Source organism: Petromyzon marinus, chromosome 63 (assembly GCF_048934315.1).
Source record: "Petromyzon marinus isolate PM22_M1 ecotype Great Lakes invasive population chromosome 63, UKy_Petmar_22M1.pri1.0, whole genome shotgun sequence".
Lineage (NCBI taxonomy): Eukaryota > Metazoa > Chordata > Hyperoartia > Petromyzontiformes > Petromyzontidae > Petromyzon > Petromyzon marinus.
Window position 1 is genome coordinate 5,382,883 of NC_133729.1, and position 15,570 is coordinate 5,398,452.

The 15,570-nt window shown below is 48.0% G+C and overlaps 1 protein-coding gene across 3 annotated transcripts; it reads right to left on the reverse strand.

The window, feature by feature from the left end:
• Positions 1-2,121: 2,121 nt before the first annotated feature.
• LOC116956147 (uncharacterized) lies at positions 2,122-14,288 on the reverse strand. Of its 3 annotated transcripts, XM_032977624.2 has the most exons (8): positions 14,193-14,288; positions 10,120-10,164; positions 9,280-9,411; positions 8,356-8,523; positions 6,966-7,018; positions 4,784-4,885; positions 3,888-3,974; positions 2,122-2,717 (listed from the first exon to the last, which is right to left on the reverse strand). In XM_032977624.2, the coding sequence occupies exons 2-8, from the start codon at positions 10,130-10,132 to the stop codon at positions 2,667-2,669; spliced, it is 606 nt and encodes a 201-aa protein (XP_032833515.1). In that variant the 5' UTR covers positions 10,133-10,164; positions 14,193-14,288; the 3' UTR covers positions 2,122-2,666. The 3 variants fall into 3 exon arrangements, with proteins under 3 accessions (XP_032833515.1, XP_075909999.1, XP_032833517.1); XM_076053884.1 differs by lacking the exon at positions 4,784-4,885; XM_032977626.2 differs by lacking the exon at positions 9,280-9,411 and having other exon boundaries at positions 14,193-14,282.
• Positions 14,289-15,570: the final 1,282 nt, after the last annotated feature.

Genomic DNA, 15,570 nt, shown 5'->3' on the forward strand with positions numbered 1-15,570 from the left:
CGGTGACGTCATCGCGCAACATCACACGCCCCCATTTGGGGGTGACGTCATCGCGCGACATCACACTCCCGTTGGGGGTGACGTCATCGTGCGACATAGCACTCCCCCATTTGGGGGTGACGTCACCTCATAAATCTACTCCACCATGGCATTGACGTAATCGCTACTTGGCCAGTTAAGTTTGATTCTAGGCCACGGCTAACATCAGTAGCGAATTATATTGACCAGTCCTCGCCACCAATTCCAACGGATCAGCATAAGTCATCCAGCAGTAGATTGGGCATGGCTGATTTCTATGACAAGCATTCGTATACACACACCGTACCCACTCATACGGCCTCTAACCTACTTAGAATCAGAATATTTATACTGGAGGAATCAGATGAGCTATAAAGCTCTTTTTCACAGACGTCTAGTCGGGTCATAAAGTTACAATACAAAAACACGTTATCACCCATGCTCATTCACTCACAGCAATGAAAGTGTTTTCATGGCCATGGGTCACAGAAAACTATCTCACGACTCAGGTAGGTTTGTGTGTTGAAAACAGGTCCCTGCAGGGTGGGCTGGTAGAAGTTCGCAAATGAGATGTGACTTCCAATTGTTGGGTGCAATAAGACATATCAAGTCTCTGCGCTGTCTATTGCTGATTTTACACCCAACAGCACGAGATTTCACTTCATTAAAGTATTGAAAGGGGACGGACAGACACATTAATCTATTGCAGGCTGGTACACTCAGTTTACAACTTCGTTCCTACCAGTATAATTTGGACACCTTATAAACAAAATGGCCACACAATCAGTTCTTTAGAACTAGTGGTCTGGATAAGGCCGAAATACCTGCATTGCTACACACACCTTTGTTTGCGTTGCTACCACCTATTTGATCACAGCCTCCATTAATGTTTCTGTTGAGTTGGGTTTTCTCGTAATAATTCAGCAGATTCTGCGGTCCACGGGACCACACCTTGCCACTTGCAGACGTCTCGGAACTGGAAAAGGGCCGAGGGTCATAGTGGCGATCCTCCTATGGGTGCGTCCACCTCTGAAGATGAGCTCATTATGCACAAGGGTGGCGGACCAACACACCTGTCAACCACTCATCAGTGCCAACCTTATTACAGACCAATTCAGACCTTATTAGTCACCCCGTGCCCTTATAAATCTCAACGTTCATCCTACAATGTCCCATCACCAGGGAAAAACATGTTTTGCCCCTATTGAAACAGCTGTCCGCCGTATGAACCTGAACACTCTAAAATAATACAGGTAAAGCGTGTGGGTTGACAGGTATGGACCAAGGAATCTGGTGTAGTTCAAAAATGAGGCTGAGGATCGTCCCAACAACATTCGGCAGGGGATTCCATCAAAGAGGTGTGGGCTCAGCATCGGGGAGCTCCCCACAGGACAAACTACCCGCTATTACCAAAGCCAGGGACCTGTCCTACACAGCAATCCATCTGGTGCAGTCACAATCGTTCACCATCACAGCTGTACTCCACTGGCAAACATTCAGCGCCGTGCTACATTCCCACTCGTAATTTATTTGCCTGTGTGGTCTACGGAAATCGGGTGGAAGGGGCAACTTAAGAAACAACTAAAGTCACACAAAGTAATACCCAAGTATATATTAAAAAATAATTTTAAGCAAGGCTTAGACCTTAGATTTAATGCTCCTCTGGATGCCAGAAATGACCATCAAAAAACAGTACTTACCAAGGTAGAAAAACCCTTTAACAATTTGCACGCAAGCTCAATGTTATCGTTGTGTAAACCGATGCAAAATCTCTAAAAATCAAAACAATTACAAACCCAACACCAGCCGTGTTCAGCACCACGCCTTTTGTCTTCCCAGTTCTCATGTTTACAAACTGAACCAGGTATGCATTTGAGGTGGAGTCGATCGAGCGGAGGCCTAGGATCGGTTCAGATATTCGGCACTGATGTTGGCCGCGATCAGGTATCGAACTCGGGAAGCCAGGTTTTTAGTACAGTTCACGAACCGCTACGCTCCTGCTAAATGCACACACAGACACATGGGAACACCAAGAGAAAGGCGTTAAGTTTGAATGGGCATCCACACGGTCTGCAGTAGAATGGAAGACACCTTCACACAAAGTGTTTTTCTTTGCTTTTAATCGTCACATTCCCATTGCCGCCTACAACTGGAAGCGGCCTTCTTGATCAATGAGATGCGCTCGACTACAACGAGTTAATATTTACAACTGGCGACTGTCCGCACTTGTGCGTGTGCGGTTAGGGGGGGGGGGAGATAACGCTTTACACCGCGTCGAGCGAGCTAGATGACTTATGCGGCACTGATGCCAAGGAGGAACCGGTTGCTTTAAAAAAAACTTTAATACATACACATTTTTTCCCGCGGTCCCAACCAAACAAACGCCACCACCATGGGAAGGGTGAACTGAGCTCTCTCTCTCCCCCCACGGGCAGGGATGTGCGCCCCGATCATGGGGATTTTAACTTTTTCACCAGACGGAACGTGGATCGGCAGGAACAGAACTCGAGACTCTCCACGAGTGGTTCCACCCTTTGCGGGCGGCGGCTCCGCCTGCGTAGAGGTGACTCCATCTCCACACGAGGGACGCGACGCCCGACCGTAAGATGACCTCATCCAACCTCCTTGAGCGAGACACTTTTCCGCCTTCAAAACGATTGGTTCAGGAATTTGAGCAGCTCTGCCCGATTCCTGTCTCGCTGTGAACGTAAGACAGTACGCGGATTAATGTCAAAACAGAACACGCGCGTATGCGGCAGTTCGCGCTCTCGTTCACACCACGTGCAGCTATCTCTGCCCCACTGACAGTGAAGCATGAGGTCTGCAGTTAAAGATGTTAGGGTGCTGTATTGCATGACATGGGTGTTTTACATTGGATGAATCAAGCGTTCTGCATGTAACGGGTCCACTGCAATAGAATTTGGATTAAAATAGGGCTGCTGCGGAAATGCTTGTGCCTCACAGCAAGAAGGGCCTGGTTTCAATTCCTAAATCGGGCACCTTTCTGCATGGGTTTCCTGCAGATTTTCAGGTTTTCTCCCATATAACCCCCCCAATATGTACGTTGAACTTATTTCCCACTGTACATAGCCAACTGTGCTATGCACTGAAAATTAATTGATTGGGAACACATATAGCAATGGATTGCCCCCCCTTCCCCCTAACTGCACACTTGCAGGACCATCCTGAAAGGGAGTCTCGAAAGTCGGCGAGGCTTTCTTTGGTAAACAAGCGAAATAATGCCCGTTACCTGATGAGGCTATTTGTAATTATCGGCAAAACATCGTACTTAAATTGTAAATGTTGTGGGTTTACTCTCCAACACACCGGTGTGCTGAACGAGTAATTGGCACCTTTTGTTTTTGTGACAAAACTTACCAATTGGCTGTGTCGGGTGGTGGTGGGTTAAAGGACATATTTATATTCACGCGGTCCAACCCAAAATTTTTTTTAATGAATATTGGTCGCAAAAGCCTACGTGTTAAACTGGAATAATACCTAATAATAGGGGTTTCCCCTTTTTTTTCTGGCAACAAAACTGAAACCTTTATATAAGGAATCATTTGTGCATTAACCACAATACTTGTGGTCAAAATGCAAACAAAAAACACAGTGCTAATATATGCATTGCCCTTGAAACTGATTGGTCCACACCAGAGACGGCTTTCTTTTGAGCCTCGTCTCAATTGGTGCTAGACCAGAGGACGCCAAAAGGCGTACAGCTCAAAGACAATGCACTATCAAAGTAATGAGGGCTCGGGGTAAGCATCTACATCATTAGACCTCCTTTGCCAGTACCAAAGTATAATAATAGGGTTTTTCCCCTTTTTCCTCCTGGCAAAGGTCTAATGATGATGGTGGAATAATACCTCTTTGTCAGCTTTTGACTTCTTCACCTTCATCTTGATCTTCCTCCCCGTGACCATGCTGTACTTCTTATTCTTACGCTTCAAGAACTGCACAGAGAGAAGAACTTCCATCAAACAAGTAACTTACAAATGGTAGTTGTTTTGAATCATTACCCACATAAGCCTTTTAGGGCTCTTTATGATCATCATGATTTATGATTGATAAGTTGGGCCATCTCAAAGCACTGTACATGCAATAAATAAACTTTATCACATCTCATCTCAACACATTTGAAGGGTCATATCGCCAGTGGCAGCTATATCTGCGTAGCACAAGGTGACTCGGCACCTGGCCCGCAAGTGGGCATTAGTCTGCGAGTTGATGGCAATGTGAGATTTGGTGTTCTAGACGTGGGCACCCCCCAGTGGTAGCTGTCCCTCTGCGGCACAAGGTGACTGAGTCACATGACCCCTTTTTCAGGAGGGTCCTGCCAATTTTTTTTTGCAAAAGGGCGCGATGACAGTTGATGTGTGTGATCCCTATGGAGAATGTGCACGTAAATTTTCATGTTTGGCCAATACCCGTTACATCGTTTGTGTGTTTTTAACCATGGGGAGGAAACCGTAGAACCCGTTGGAAACCCATGTATCTGTGTTGAACATCTTTCACACCGGACGTAACCAACCGTGCTAATCGGGAGCTGCAGAACAGGGAGAGAAAGACATCGTACAAACTCCACACACAGAAAGCAGCCCGGGTCGGGGATCAAACCCAAGGCTCCTTCTTGCTGTGACGCACAAGTTGTTATCACTGTGTCAAATCCTGTCCAATCAGAAGTGAGGTCTCTGCGGTGTCAAAGGGTCCACAAGCGGCCGGGCCCCCCCTCCCCCCCCTTTCTTCCGTGGCTCAGGCAGACCTTGGACAGCTGGACGGGGCCCTCGCCATCGCCCTCGGCCTTGCTCTTGTGTGGCTTCTTACTCTTCTTCTTTTTCTTCTTCTTCTTGTCCTTCTTATCTTTCTGCACCCATCAAAGACAATGAATCCCCCCCCATTCGGCCTCAACGGACGGTTGGGCCAAATCTCAGCGAGCAGCACCAATGAAGGCCGGCACGGCCGTTAGCGATAAGGGGGCCAACACCATGCCCGATTGGCTTTGTCTCCCCAATGTTGATGTTTACACATCATACCAGGTAATCATTTATGGCGGAGTCCACCTGGTGGTAGACCCAGGATCAGTTCGGATAACTGTCACTGGTAGTTGGCTGGTTCATAGCACAGCGCGCATCTCTCACACACACACACACAATGCTCCTTATTAACTGGGGCCCTGTCACCAGCCCCCAGCTGGCCTGTTTCAGTCGTTCGCGGGCAGTAGCTTCCGTGGGCAGTGGTCTAAATTTAATGGTCACATGCAATTCACAACCACTGTTATCAAGTCTGCATTAACCACAAGCGTGTGTGGCTAGATGTCTATTTGACACCCAGTCAGGTGTTTGAACACCTTAACACCTCTTGTAATATTTCCGGTAAAGAGGGGTCCGATAGATAATTGTTCTGCATGGGCATGTTTTGGTCAATACCAGTTACATTGGGAGGAAACCGGAGAACCCCGGAGGAAACCCATGCAGAACAGGGGAAAGTACAAACTCCAGACACAGAAATGTGCCAGAGTTGGGTATCGAACTCAGGACCTCTTCTTGCTGTGAGGCTCAAGAGTTACCACTGCGCCACCACCACCACTCTGCCCGACACGAGCCAAGTGCTCAAACAGCAATTGGCCAAACACTCAAATGCATGACCATCCTGAAATGTCTCAAGTCTACATGAGGTTGAATTATGACAACATTCGTATTAATCCACGTGCAGAGATCCAGCAATTTGTCTATTAATAAAACTCTCTATTCTCACGATACATTCCCTACGTGCGTAAAAACGCAAAACTAATTTTTAGCACATCTACAATTAATGTGCAAATTATGAGGTCACGGATAAAAGTGATTTCCCTGCTCACCTGCACAAGTGGTGGAAATTCCACAATCATATGGCAAGGGGCACAAGTCTCTCCATAGGACAACCACGGTTACCTTCCCCAGCAACTGATGGATATTTTATCGACCACAGAGGGAGGGATGATGGGGCGAGTCAACCCCCACCTCCCGCTACCAGGAATTGAACTCGCAATCTTCCGGTTGCAAGTCGCTCGCTCTTTCGCAGAGTCACGCCCGGCTGGTTTACATTATATGCAAATATATTGGAATTCCTTCATATGGAATAGCTGCTGTGTTGAGATAAAAATAAACTATTTTATTTTACCAGGTTAGGCCTACTAAGTTATATAGCTCTTTTTCAGAAGCGACCTGGCTATCACAAATGATAGCTCAACGAAGTGGCTTATCACGTGGAAATATATAGTAGCCAAATACTCTAAATGCGTGACGCTGATTCTAAATGAGGGACAAAAACTGGAGGACCCAGAGACAATCCACGTGAGCACTGGGAGACACGCAAACTCCAAACATACAGGCGTTAGGGTCAGGATCGAACCCACGACTTCCTAAAAACCAGGCGAGATAGTTAACATCTCGCCACCGTGGCACCCAAAATTGTATACACCCACTGGCCGAGCCAGTGGGGGGGTGGGGTGGCACGTGCCCCCCCCAATGATCCGATCGAAATCCCTAATTTCGATCGGATCAATGGGGTTTATTAGTAATAAATCGGCATTTTGCGACCCACACTGCCACTGTGTAGCATATTATTGCGTGTCAGGGAATCTATGAGATGATAGGACAATAGTCTGAGTCCATAATTGGAAATAAGTAACGGCAAAGCAGTTATAAGTGACTCAGAATTGTGGGCAGATGCGCATACAGTACACGACTTCCCTGAAGGCATACCTTCAGCGAGCGCGATGCCGATCACACAACGTGGTTCGAATTCGACCCTCGATCGATGGCTGCACCATCGCCACACATGCGTCGAATACAAAGCAAGGGACAAGTCCTTACTTACTTAACAACTCCTATAATTTTTCATTGCTGGATGAAAAAAGATCATCAAGTGGTAATAAAATATCTGCTCAGAGACCGGGTCATTACCTTTTTGCTGTTTTTATCTTTCTTTATTTTCTTTCTTTTTTTCTTGTCGGATTCTGCATTGTTAAAAATCGACCACAGTGTTAGGTCAGCCACGGGGAAATTGCATTTGGCGTTCCCTCAGCCAACGAGTGCGCGCGTTCAGCAGTCAACGTCACTTAACAGTGCAACTTTCATCACCGCGATTCTCATTGTCCCGCTTGTTTGCAAAGGGAAACCTGAGTGACTCTCAAGAATCTCTTTCAGGAGGGTCCTGCCAAGTTCTCTCATGGTGTTTGGTTTTTGTTTTTCCGGGAGGTAACCGGGCAACCCCGGAGAAAACCCATGCATAAAGCCGCCCCCCCCCCCCCACCACCGAGTCAGGCACAAGTGTTAACCACGACGCTGCCACCACCCTATCACCCAAACGAGGGGCATTAGTGTGCGCAGGTTTTGTCGTCGGGCAAAGGCAGTTGGCATCACTTTCCAGGGCTGTTGCCCTTGGTGTGGGCAAGATGATGATGACTTGGCATATTTGTTAATCGCACTATTCTTGCAGCACACAAAGGCGCTACGTTTCGTGCAAGGCAGCGGGAGTTTCAGAATCGCGGGTGATGTTCTGGTATATCTTATTGCAACCGAGTACTTTGCAGTGTAATATTTTGAAAGGAGAAAATCATGGACCGCGACACGGGCAGCACACAATAGCCTACTTGTTTTGAACGGAGTATGGAAACCTTTATAGTCGACTGCGAAACGGACGGCACGCATGTGACTAATACACTCTGCAGTAATAACCAGGGTGGCCTGCCAGATTCCAACGGCGAACCTCTGAAACAAAGCAGCAAAGCGCTACTGCTGGACCACGTCACAGCCCCAAATATGGGTCTGCTATCTGAACGGGTTCACAAGTCCTCTACCTGTGCCCAAACACAAAGACTGCCGGGCGTGGTATTCGCGTGGGAACGTGTAAGCATGTGGTCTGCTGTGTGCATCAGGGTGAGCATTTCTACGTGTGTGTGAGTGTGTATGTGTGTATCTATCTGTGAGGAATATTAGTGCAGCTGTTAGCGCACTGCACTACAAACCCGGTGACCCGAGTTCAATTCCTGCTCACGGCCACCACCAGTGACGATTATCTGAACCGTCCTGGGCCTCCCCTAGGTCGACTCAGCCTCAAATGAGTACCTGGTGCGATGTGTAAACATCGCTACCGGGGAGACAAAGGCGGCCGGGCATGGTGTTGGCCACCCACCCCCTCGTGTGCCGTGCCGGCCTTCATATGTGCTCGCTAACAGCACTTGCTCCAATAGTCTGTTAACGCTATATGGAGATCTTTGTCTTTTTTGTTGTTATCTATCTGTGAGAGTGTGTGGGAGTCCGCAAGCGAGTTTCTGTGTGGCGGTGCCCTCACCAGCACTGGAAGAGCTGCTTTGCGAGCACGAGGAGGAGGACGATGAGGATGCGGATGAGGATGAGGCGGAGGAGGCGGAGGAGGAGGAGGACGCAGACGATGATGAGGACGACACGGACGAGGAACGGCTCCTGCTCCGACTCCTCTTTCGCTTGCGCTTTTCCTTCTCTGAAACACAAGCACGGTCCCCAGTACTGGAAAATCAGTCACAGCGGAAGAGATCTCATCCACCTTACCACCATCAACACTCCCCGGTAACACAACCACACGCGGCACACTCTCACGCGAGGGTCAACGACCAAAAGAACATTGTGGGGTTGTTAAATGACAACCTATAAAGCTGTAATCGTTTTCAAAATAGATCACCGGTACTGAGAATCCAGGACCAGAAATCGATTCCAGAGGAATGTTGATACTTGGGAACCTCTCAAGCTTTTAACTGTTGCCCCAGGAGATAGAATGGAACCAACGACCTCTCGATTGCAGGTGCAATGGGCTGGGCATTCGACCACAGCAGCATCTAATTTTTCAATTTAAAAAAGATAGATACACCATGTTCACTGCTGGACATTTCCACATGCGTGGATTTTGGTCATGTTTTTTACAATCGGTTATTCAAATACAATAAATGATGCGAAAACTCATCACAGCAGAAACATTCATGCAGGCTCGAAACAAATGGAACAACACACAAAGGTGGCAGCATTGCATGCACAAAAATCTCTCAGCCTTATCCAGACCACCAGCTCTAAAGAACCGAACGTTCTTTTTCGTGTTGAGGCACGTTGTCGTTGAGACCCCCAAACTCTTTTCGAGTTGTTGGTCTAAACGACAAAACTGGCAGACGTTTTGAGTGGCCATCACAACAACAAAAAACACCTTTGTGTGTTGTTTAACCCATTTGCAACCCTCGTGAATGCTCACCTCGCTCATCGCGCTCTCTCCTGGAGGTGCTGGCGCTCTCCCTGCTCTCCCGGCTTCCCCGGCTCTCCCGGCTGTCCCTGCTTTCCCTCCGCTCCCTGCTCTCCCCCCAGCTGTGCTTGCGCTTCCTCTCACCTGCGACGCACACAGCAGCAGCAGCAGCACGAGGCTTACTTACGGCTTCGCCGCGGCGGCGGCAGCAGTAACAACGTGGTCAGATCTCTGCCGCTCACCCAGTAGCCCCACCGCTCACCCAGTAGCCCCACCGCTCACCCAGTAGCCCCACCGCTCACCCAGTAGCCCCACCGCTCACCCAAGAGCGCCAACGCTCACCCAGTAGCAATGTGGTTTGATCTCCGCTGCTCACCCAGGATCCCCGTCGCTCATCCAAGAGCGCCACCGCTCACCCAGGAGCTATCCTGACCCTGATGCCTCTATATTTGGAGTATGCGTGTCTCTCTCCCCGTGGTCGCGTGGATTTTTTCTCCGGGTCCTTCGTTTTTTTCCCTCCACATTTAGAAACATGCGTCTATATTATTTAAATTATTTTGCTGCTATACATTTCCACATGACAAGCCACTTTGTTGAGCTAGGTTTCTTTTGAAAATGAAACTAATAGCTCAGTGGGCTTTACCTGGTAAGATAAAAAAAAAATAGTTTGTATATCTTTTTAAATTATTTGTTTACCTCTCCTATACGTTGCACTCCGATTGTGTTTTTTGTATCGTTTATTGTTGAAACGTTCTGACCTGCCCCTTACTGGACATCTGTGAACAACTGCTTTATAGCTCATCGGATTCCTCCAATAAAAATAAAGATTCTGATGTGTGGTGAGCAGCTCACCCTGATCCGCCATCACTCAACACAGCTCCGGGTCACAGCCGTCACCTGCATCAGAAAACAGCAATTAATGCGTCAGTGCGGCACAGTGGCAATGCTTGCGCCTCGCAGCAAGGAGCTCATAGGTTAAATCCCCAACTCGAGTGCCTTTCTGTATGGAGTTTGTGCATTCTCTCCCCCCTGTTCTGCATGGATTTCGTCTGGGTTCTCCGCTTTCCTCTCACAGCTAAAACAACTGTACATTGTAAATGGTGTTGGTCAAACATCCCAATTCTGAAAGATTACCTGCACATTACTCAATTGGGATATCATACGGAGCAGCAATATCACCTCCTACTGCAAAAAGACTTGGCAGAACCCTCCTGAGTCTTCAGCCTCAGTGAGGCATTCCTGGCTGAAGTATAATAAAATACAAATAAAATACTGCACATTACTTAACAAAGCCTTAGCGAGTCTCAGGACTCATTTTCCAGAGGGTCCTGCATTGGAATGTTCGAGCAACTCCATTATGAGTTTTGCACTTGGGAGGAAAAACTCCTTCCATATGAGATGTTAATAATAAAACAATATGTACAGCAATGCTGTCACCTATTTGCTATGCTGCCAAAGCTCACCTTTGAAGCACAGGACAACAGGTGTGTGCTGCGATGGAAAAAAAAATCATTGCATTTCATGTTGCGTCCCTCATGCAAATAAAAGCTTCTCCGAATACGGAAATGTCTCACGGTGCACAGTTTTTACACGAAGGCACGGAAAACCACGGACGAGCTGGAATATAGGACCACAGAGCCCAAGCTCTGTGGTCCTATATGTGCATGTTTGGCCAACTCCATTGAGTGTATTTATAAATGTGTGAGATAACTAGAGAAAACCAACTCTTTGCGAGGAAGTTAACACTAAAGGGGTGGATTAGGAGACGGGGTTGATGGCAGGATGAGAGGAAAGAGTGGGGGATAGAGGACAGTGTTAAGGGATAGGGACCATATTTGGGGACACGGGTTAGTGGATTGGGACAGCGTTAGGGGAAAAAAAACATAAGGGGATAGGGTTAGAGGACAAAGTTCGGGGATAGGGACAGGGTTAGAATTAGGGGATAGGGGAAAGCGTTAGAAGACAATTTTAGGGTTAGAAATTGGGGATAAGTTAATGGTTAAAGTTGTTTTTGAGTTAGATCGCATGAATATAAATGTATCGTTAAACCCGTCACCACCCAGACAGTCAATTCGTCAGGTTCTGTCACGTAAAACAAAAAAATGCGCCAATTAGTTACTTCAGCACACCCGGTGTGTTGGAGAGCAAATCCGCAGAATTTACAAATCGCCAGCGAAAACGTGGACGAGTGAGGCCCAATACCCTCCCTTCGCTTAAAGAGTTTCCCCCTCTCGTGAAAAACCATCCGCCGGAAGTGGCGCGATCAATCGAATTCCAGGGCAGCACCTTCCTTAATTAACCCCGTGCCCTTATAACATCTCAACGTTCATCCTACAAAGTCCCATTACAAAGGAGAAACACAAATAGAAATTGGATGATTCCAGATTTAAAGCTTTCGTGACTGCAAGGATCCATACTCTTTGGTTCTATTGGGTAAAGTCACGTAGGTTATTTTATTTTTTACCTACGTGACTTTACCCAATAGAACCAAAGAGTATAGAAATTGGATGGGTGCCGCCGAGGAAGAGTAGGCGGTGGTGGCAGTGGTAGTGGCGAAAGAGTACGAAGATGTTGTGAGGTGGATGCGAAGGTGTTGCGGCGAAGCCGTGAAATGAGTGAAGACGTTGGTGACGAGGCAGTTTGATATATAAGGTGACGAGTTTGATGGTGGGGTGTTGGTGGTGATGGGTTCAGGTTCACACCCATAGCATCCTTTTTAATGCTCCGGTATTTTTTATTTTACCAGGTAAGGCCCAAAGTGCTATCTAGGTCTATTACAGAAGCGACCTGGCCACAAATGATAGCTCAAATGACTTATCGTGTGGACAGCTTTCTTTTGAGCCTAGTCTCAAAACGGTGTTAGACCAGAGGACACCTTGTGCCGTCTCCGGTGTGGACCAATCAGTTTCAAAGACAATGCATATATTATCAGAGTAAATTCTTGGTTCTTTCGGTAAAGTCACGTAGAAGGGAAACAATAAAATACAAATATAAATGATCATTTTTATTGTTTCCCTTCTACGTGACTTTACCGAAACAACCAATAATATGAATCCCTGCAGTCACGAAAGCTTTAAATCAAAATTTATCAGAGCATGTTTTTTGTTTGCATTCTGACCACAAGTATTGTGGTTAACGCAGACATGATTCCTCATAAAAGGTTTCAGTTTGGTGTTTTAACATCTTAACACCTGCTTTGTTGCCAGATAAAAGGGGAAAACCGATTCTCATATTTTGGTACTGGCAAAGGAGGTCCCATGACCCTGAACGCGTGTTGATTTTAAATGTAGAGGGAAACTCGGAGGTGTCAGGGTCAGGATCGAACCCACGTCCTCCTGTACACCAGGCGAGGTAGTTAACACCTCACCACTGCGGCGTTCTAGGCGAGACTCTGGTGGAGGCATGGGCAGGTGGGTGGTGAGGAAAATTGTGGTGGCTATGCTGCAGTGAGGAGGAATTGGTGGTGATCGCGTTGGTGAGGATGAGTGTGCGAGGGACATCCGTAAGGTTTTTTTCAGTTTCAGTTTTCAGTGTATTTATTTTGGTATAGCCCTGTGAGCCATTGGGCTCTTGAATCTGGTGCAACCACAACAAACAAAAAAACAAAAAGCACGAATAAGCAATGTGACGGCATGGGTGGTGAGTGCGATGCTAGTGAGGATTTATTAAGAGATGAGACGGCGATGAAGTTTAGTGAGTTTATAGATATAGTTGGTGGTGTGGAGTTAGATGAGTCGGTTAGTGCTGAAGTGTTGGCGAGATGGTGTGCTGGGTCAGGAGTTGATGAACAGTATGTGATGAGTGGTGTCTGTGGTGTTTAGCATGTGTGGTGCATCTGTGGTGAGCTCGTAAGTGGTGAGTGGTGGATGAGTGAGTGGTGAGTAGTGGGTGAGTAGTTGGTGAGTAGTGGGCGAGTGAGTGATGGATGCGTGAGCGGTGAGTAGTGGGCGAGTGGCTGGTGAGTGGTGGATGAGTTTGTGGTGAGTAGTGGGTGAGGGATGGACGAGTGTGTGGTGAGTAGTGGATGAGTGGTGATAGTGGGCGAGTGAGTAGTGGCTGAGTGAGTCGTGGGTGAGTAGTGGCTGAGTGAGTCGTGGGTGAGTAGTGGATGAGTCAGTGGTGGATGAGTGGTGAGTAGTGGATGAGTGAGTGGTGGATGAGTGGCAGGTGAGTAGTGGATGAGTGGTGGATGAGTTGTGAGCAGTGGGCGAGTGAGTGGTGGATAAGTGGGTGAGTAGTGGGGCGAGTGAGTAGTGGCTGAGTGAGTGGTGGATGAGTGGCAGGTGAGTAGTGGATGAGTGGTGGATGAGTGGGTGAGTAGTGGGGCGAGTGAGTGGTGGATAAGTGGGTGAGTGGTGGGGCGAGTGAGTGGTGGGGTGAGTGGTGGGGCGAGTGAGTGGTGGATAAGTGGGTGAGTGGTGGGGCGAGTGAGTGGTGGATAAGTGGGTGAGTGGTGGGGCGAGTGAGTGGTGGATGAGTGGGTGAGTGGTGGGGCGAGTGAGTGGTGGATAAGTGGGTGAGTGGTGGGGCGAGTGAGTGGTGGATGAGTGGGTGAGTGGTGGGGCGAGTGAGTGGTGGATGAGTGGGCGAGTGGTGGGGTGAGTGGTGGGGCGAGTGAGTGGTGGGGTGAGTGGTGGGGCGAGTGAGTGGTGGATAAGTGGGTGAGTGGTGGAGTGAGTGGTGGGGCGAGTGAGTGGGTGAGTGGTGGGGTGAGTGGTGGGGCGAGTGAGTGGTGGATGAGTGGGTGAGTGGTGGGGTGAGTGGTGGGGCGAGTGAGTGGTGGATGAGTGGGTGAGTGGTGGGGCGAGTGAGTGGTGGATGAGTGGGTGAGTGGTGGGGTGAGTGGTGGGGCGAGTCAGTGGTGGATGAGTGGTGGGGCGAGTGAGTGGTGGGGTGAGTGGTGGGGCGAGTGCTGGATTCGTCACCCGCTCTGGAGCGGCCGAGTCGTCACCATCACCGCGGGGCCCAGCAAAATGGCGGCGTCGCCAGAGCGAAGCAATCGATGCCGAGCGAGTCGAGCGCGCGACGTGATTGGTCGATTTGCCTCGCGCTCCGCACACCCCAGTGAGGTGGGGGGGGGCAGGAAGAGGCCGAGAGCGGCGTGAGCAGCCGAGAGTCGAGCGAGTGGATTGAGGCCCCTCCCCCCCCCACATGCTGTGACCACGTGAGTCAATTGCCGTATTATACCCAAGTATAAGACGCGACCCCAGCCAACCTTTTCACAGACCAACACGGACCTTATTGATCATCCCGTGCCCTTATAAATCTCAACGTTCGCCCTACAAATCTTGTAACTCAATTTTAACCCACTTCCCAATGTGGTATCGATTGCAAACTTGGTATACTTGTCATACTGATGACAATACTATATTCTATCATTAAAATAAAAACAAATTATTTTTAAACATTTTTGTTATATGTTATGTTTCGGCTTGAGTCTAATTGTCCACGCTCAACTCACGTTGGCTGTTATTGGTCACGGCCCTTTACGTTATGGCGAGCTTCGGGGCCACTTCCTGGAGTTGTGGCGTTCTGCCATTACTAGTACGGTACATTTCAATAAAGCGAGTTTTTTTTAAATATTACTTATTTGCCCTAATTGAAGCGTCTGTACGCCGTATAGACCCGAAAACTCAATTTCCCTGTTCAAGAATACGGGTAAACCGTATGGGTTGACACTATACACTACACTATACACTGCACTATTATACGTTACACTACTATAATGATTACATACCTGTCAACCCCTTATCAGTGCCCTACCTTATTACAGACCAATTCAGACCGTATTGGGCACCCCGTGCCCTTTTAAATCTCGTTCATCCTACAAAGTCCCAACACGAGGGAGAAACAACACAAATAGACATTTTTTCTTGCCCGTATTGAAACGGCTGTACGCCGTTATAACATGAAAACTCAAATTTCCCTGTACAAGACTACGGGGTAAACCGTATAGGTTGACAGGTATGTAGAAAATAAACGCAACATTCAATTCCTGTTCAATCACCCCGTCCTCTCTGCTCTGAAAGAGGTGGCCATGGATCATCACATCCCAGCAGTTAATCCCTGCCTATCGTCAACACTTATTTTCTGAATTATGCCCAAGCTTGTTAACGCATGAAAAGCCTCACTCAGTCTCGTGACTCGTTTTTAGGAGGGTCTTGCCATGTGTTCGCAGTTACGGGGTGCTGGGGCAATGCTGCGGATACCGTTGTAACCTCAAATTAATAATTAGAAAGGTGATTTTTTTCCAGCATTGGGATGTTTTGACCAGTATGTTGAACTTTTTTCGCATCGTACTCG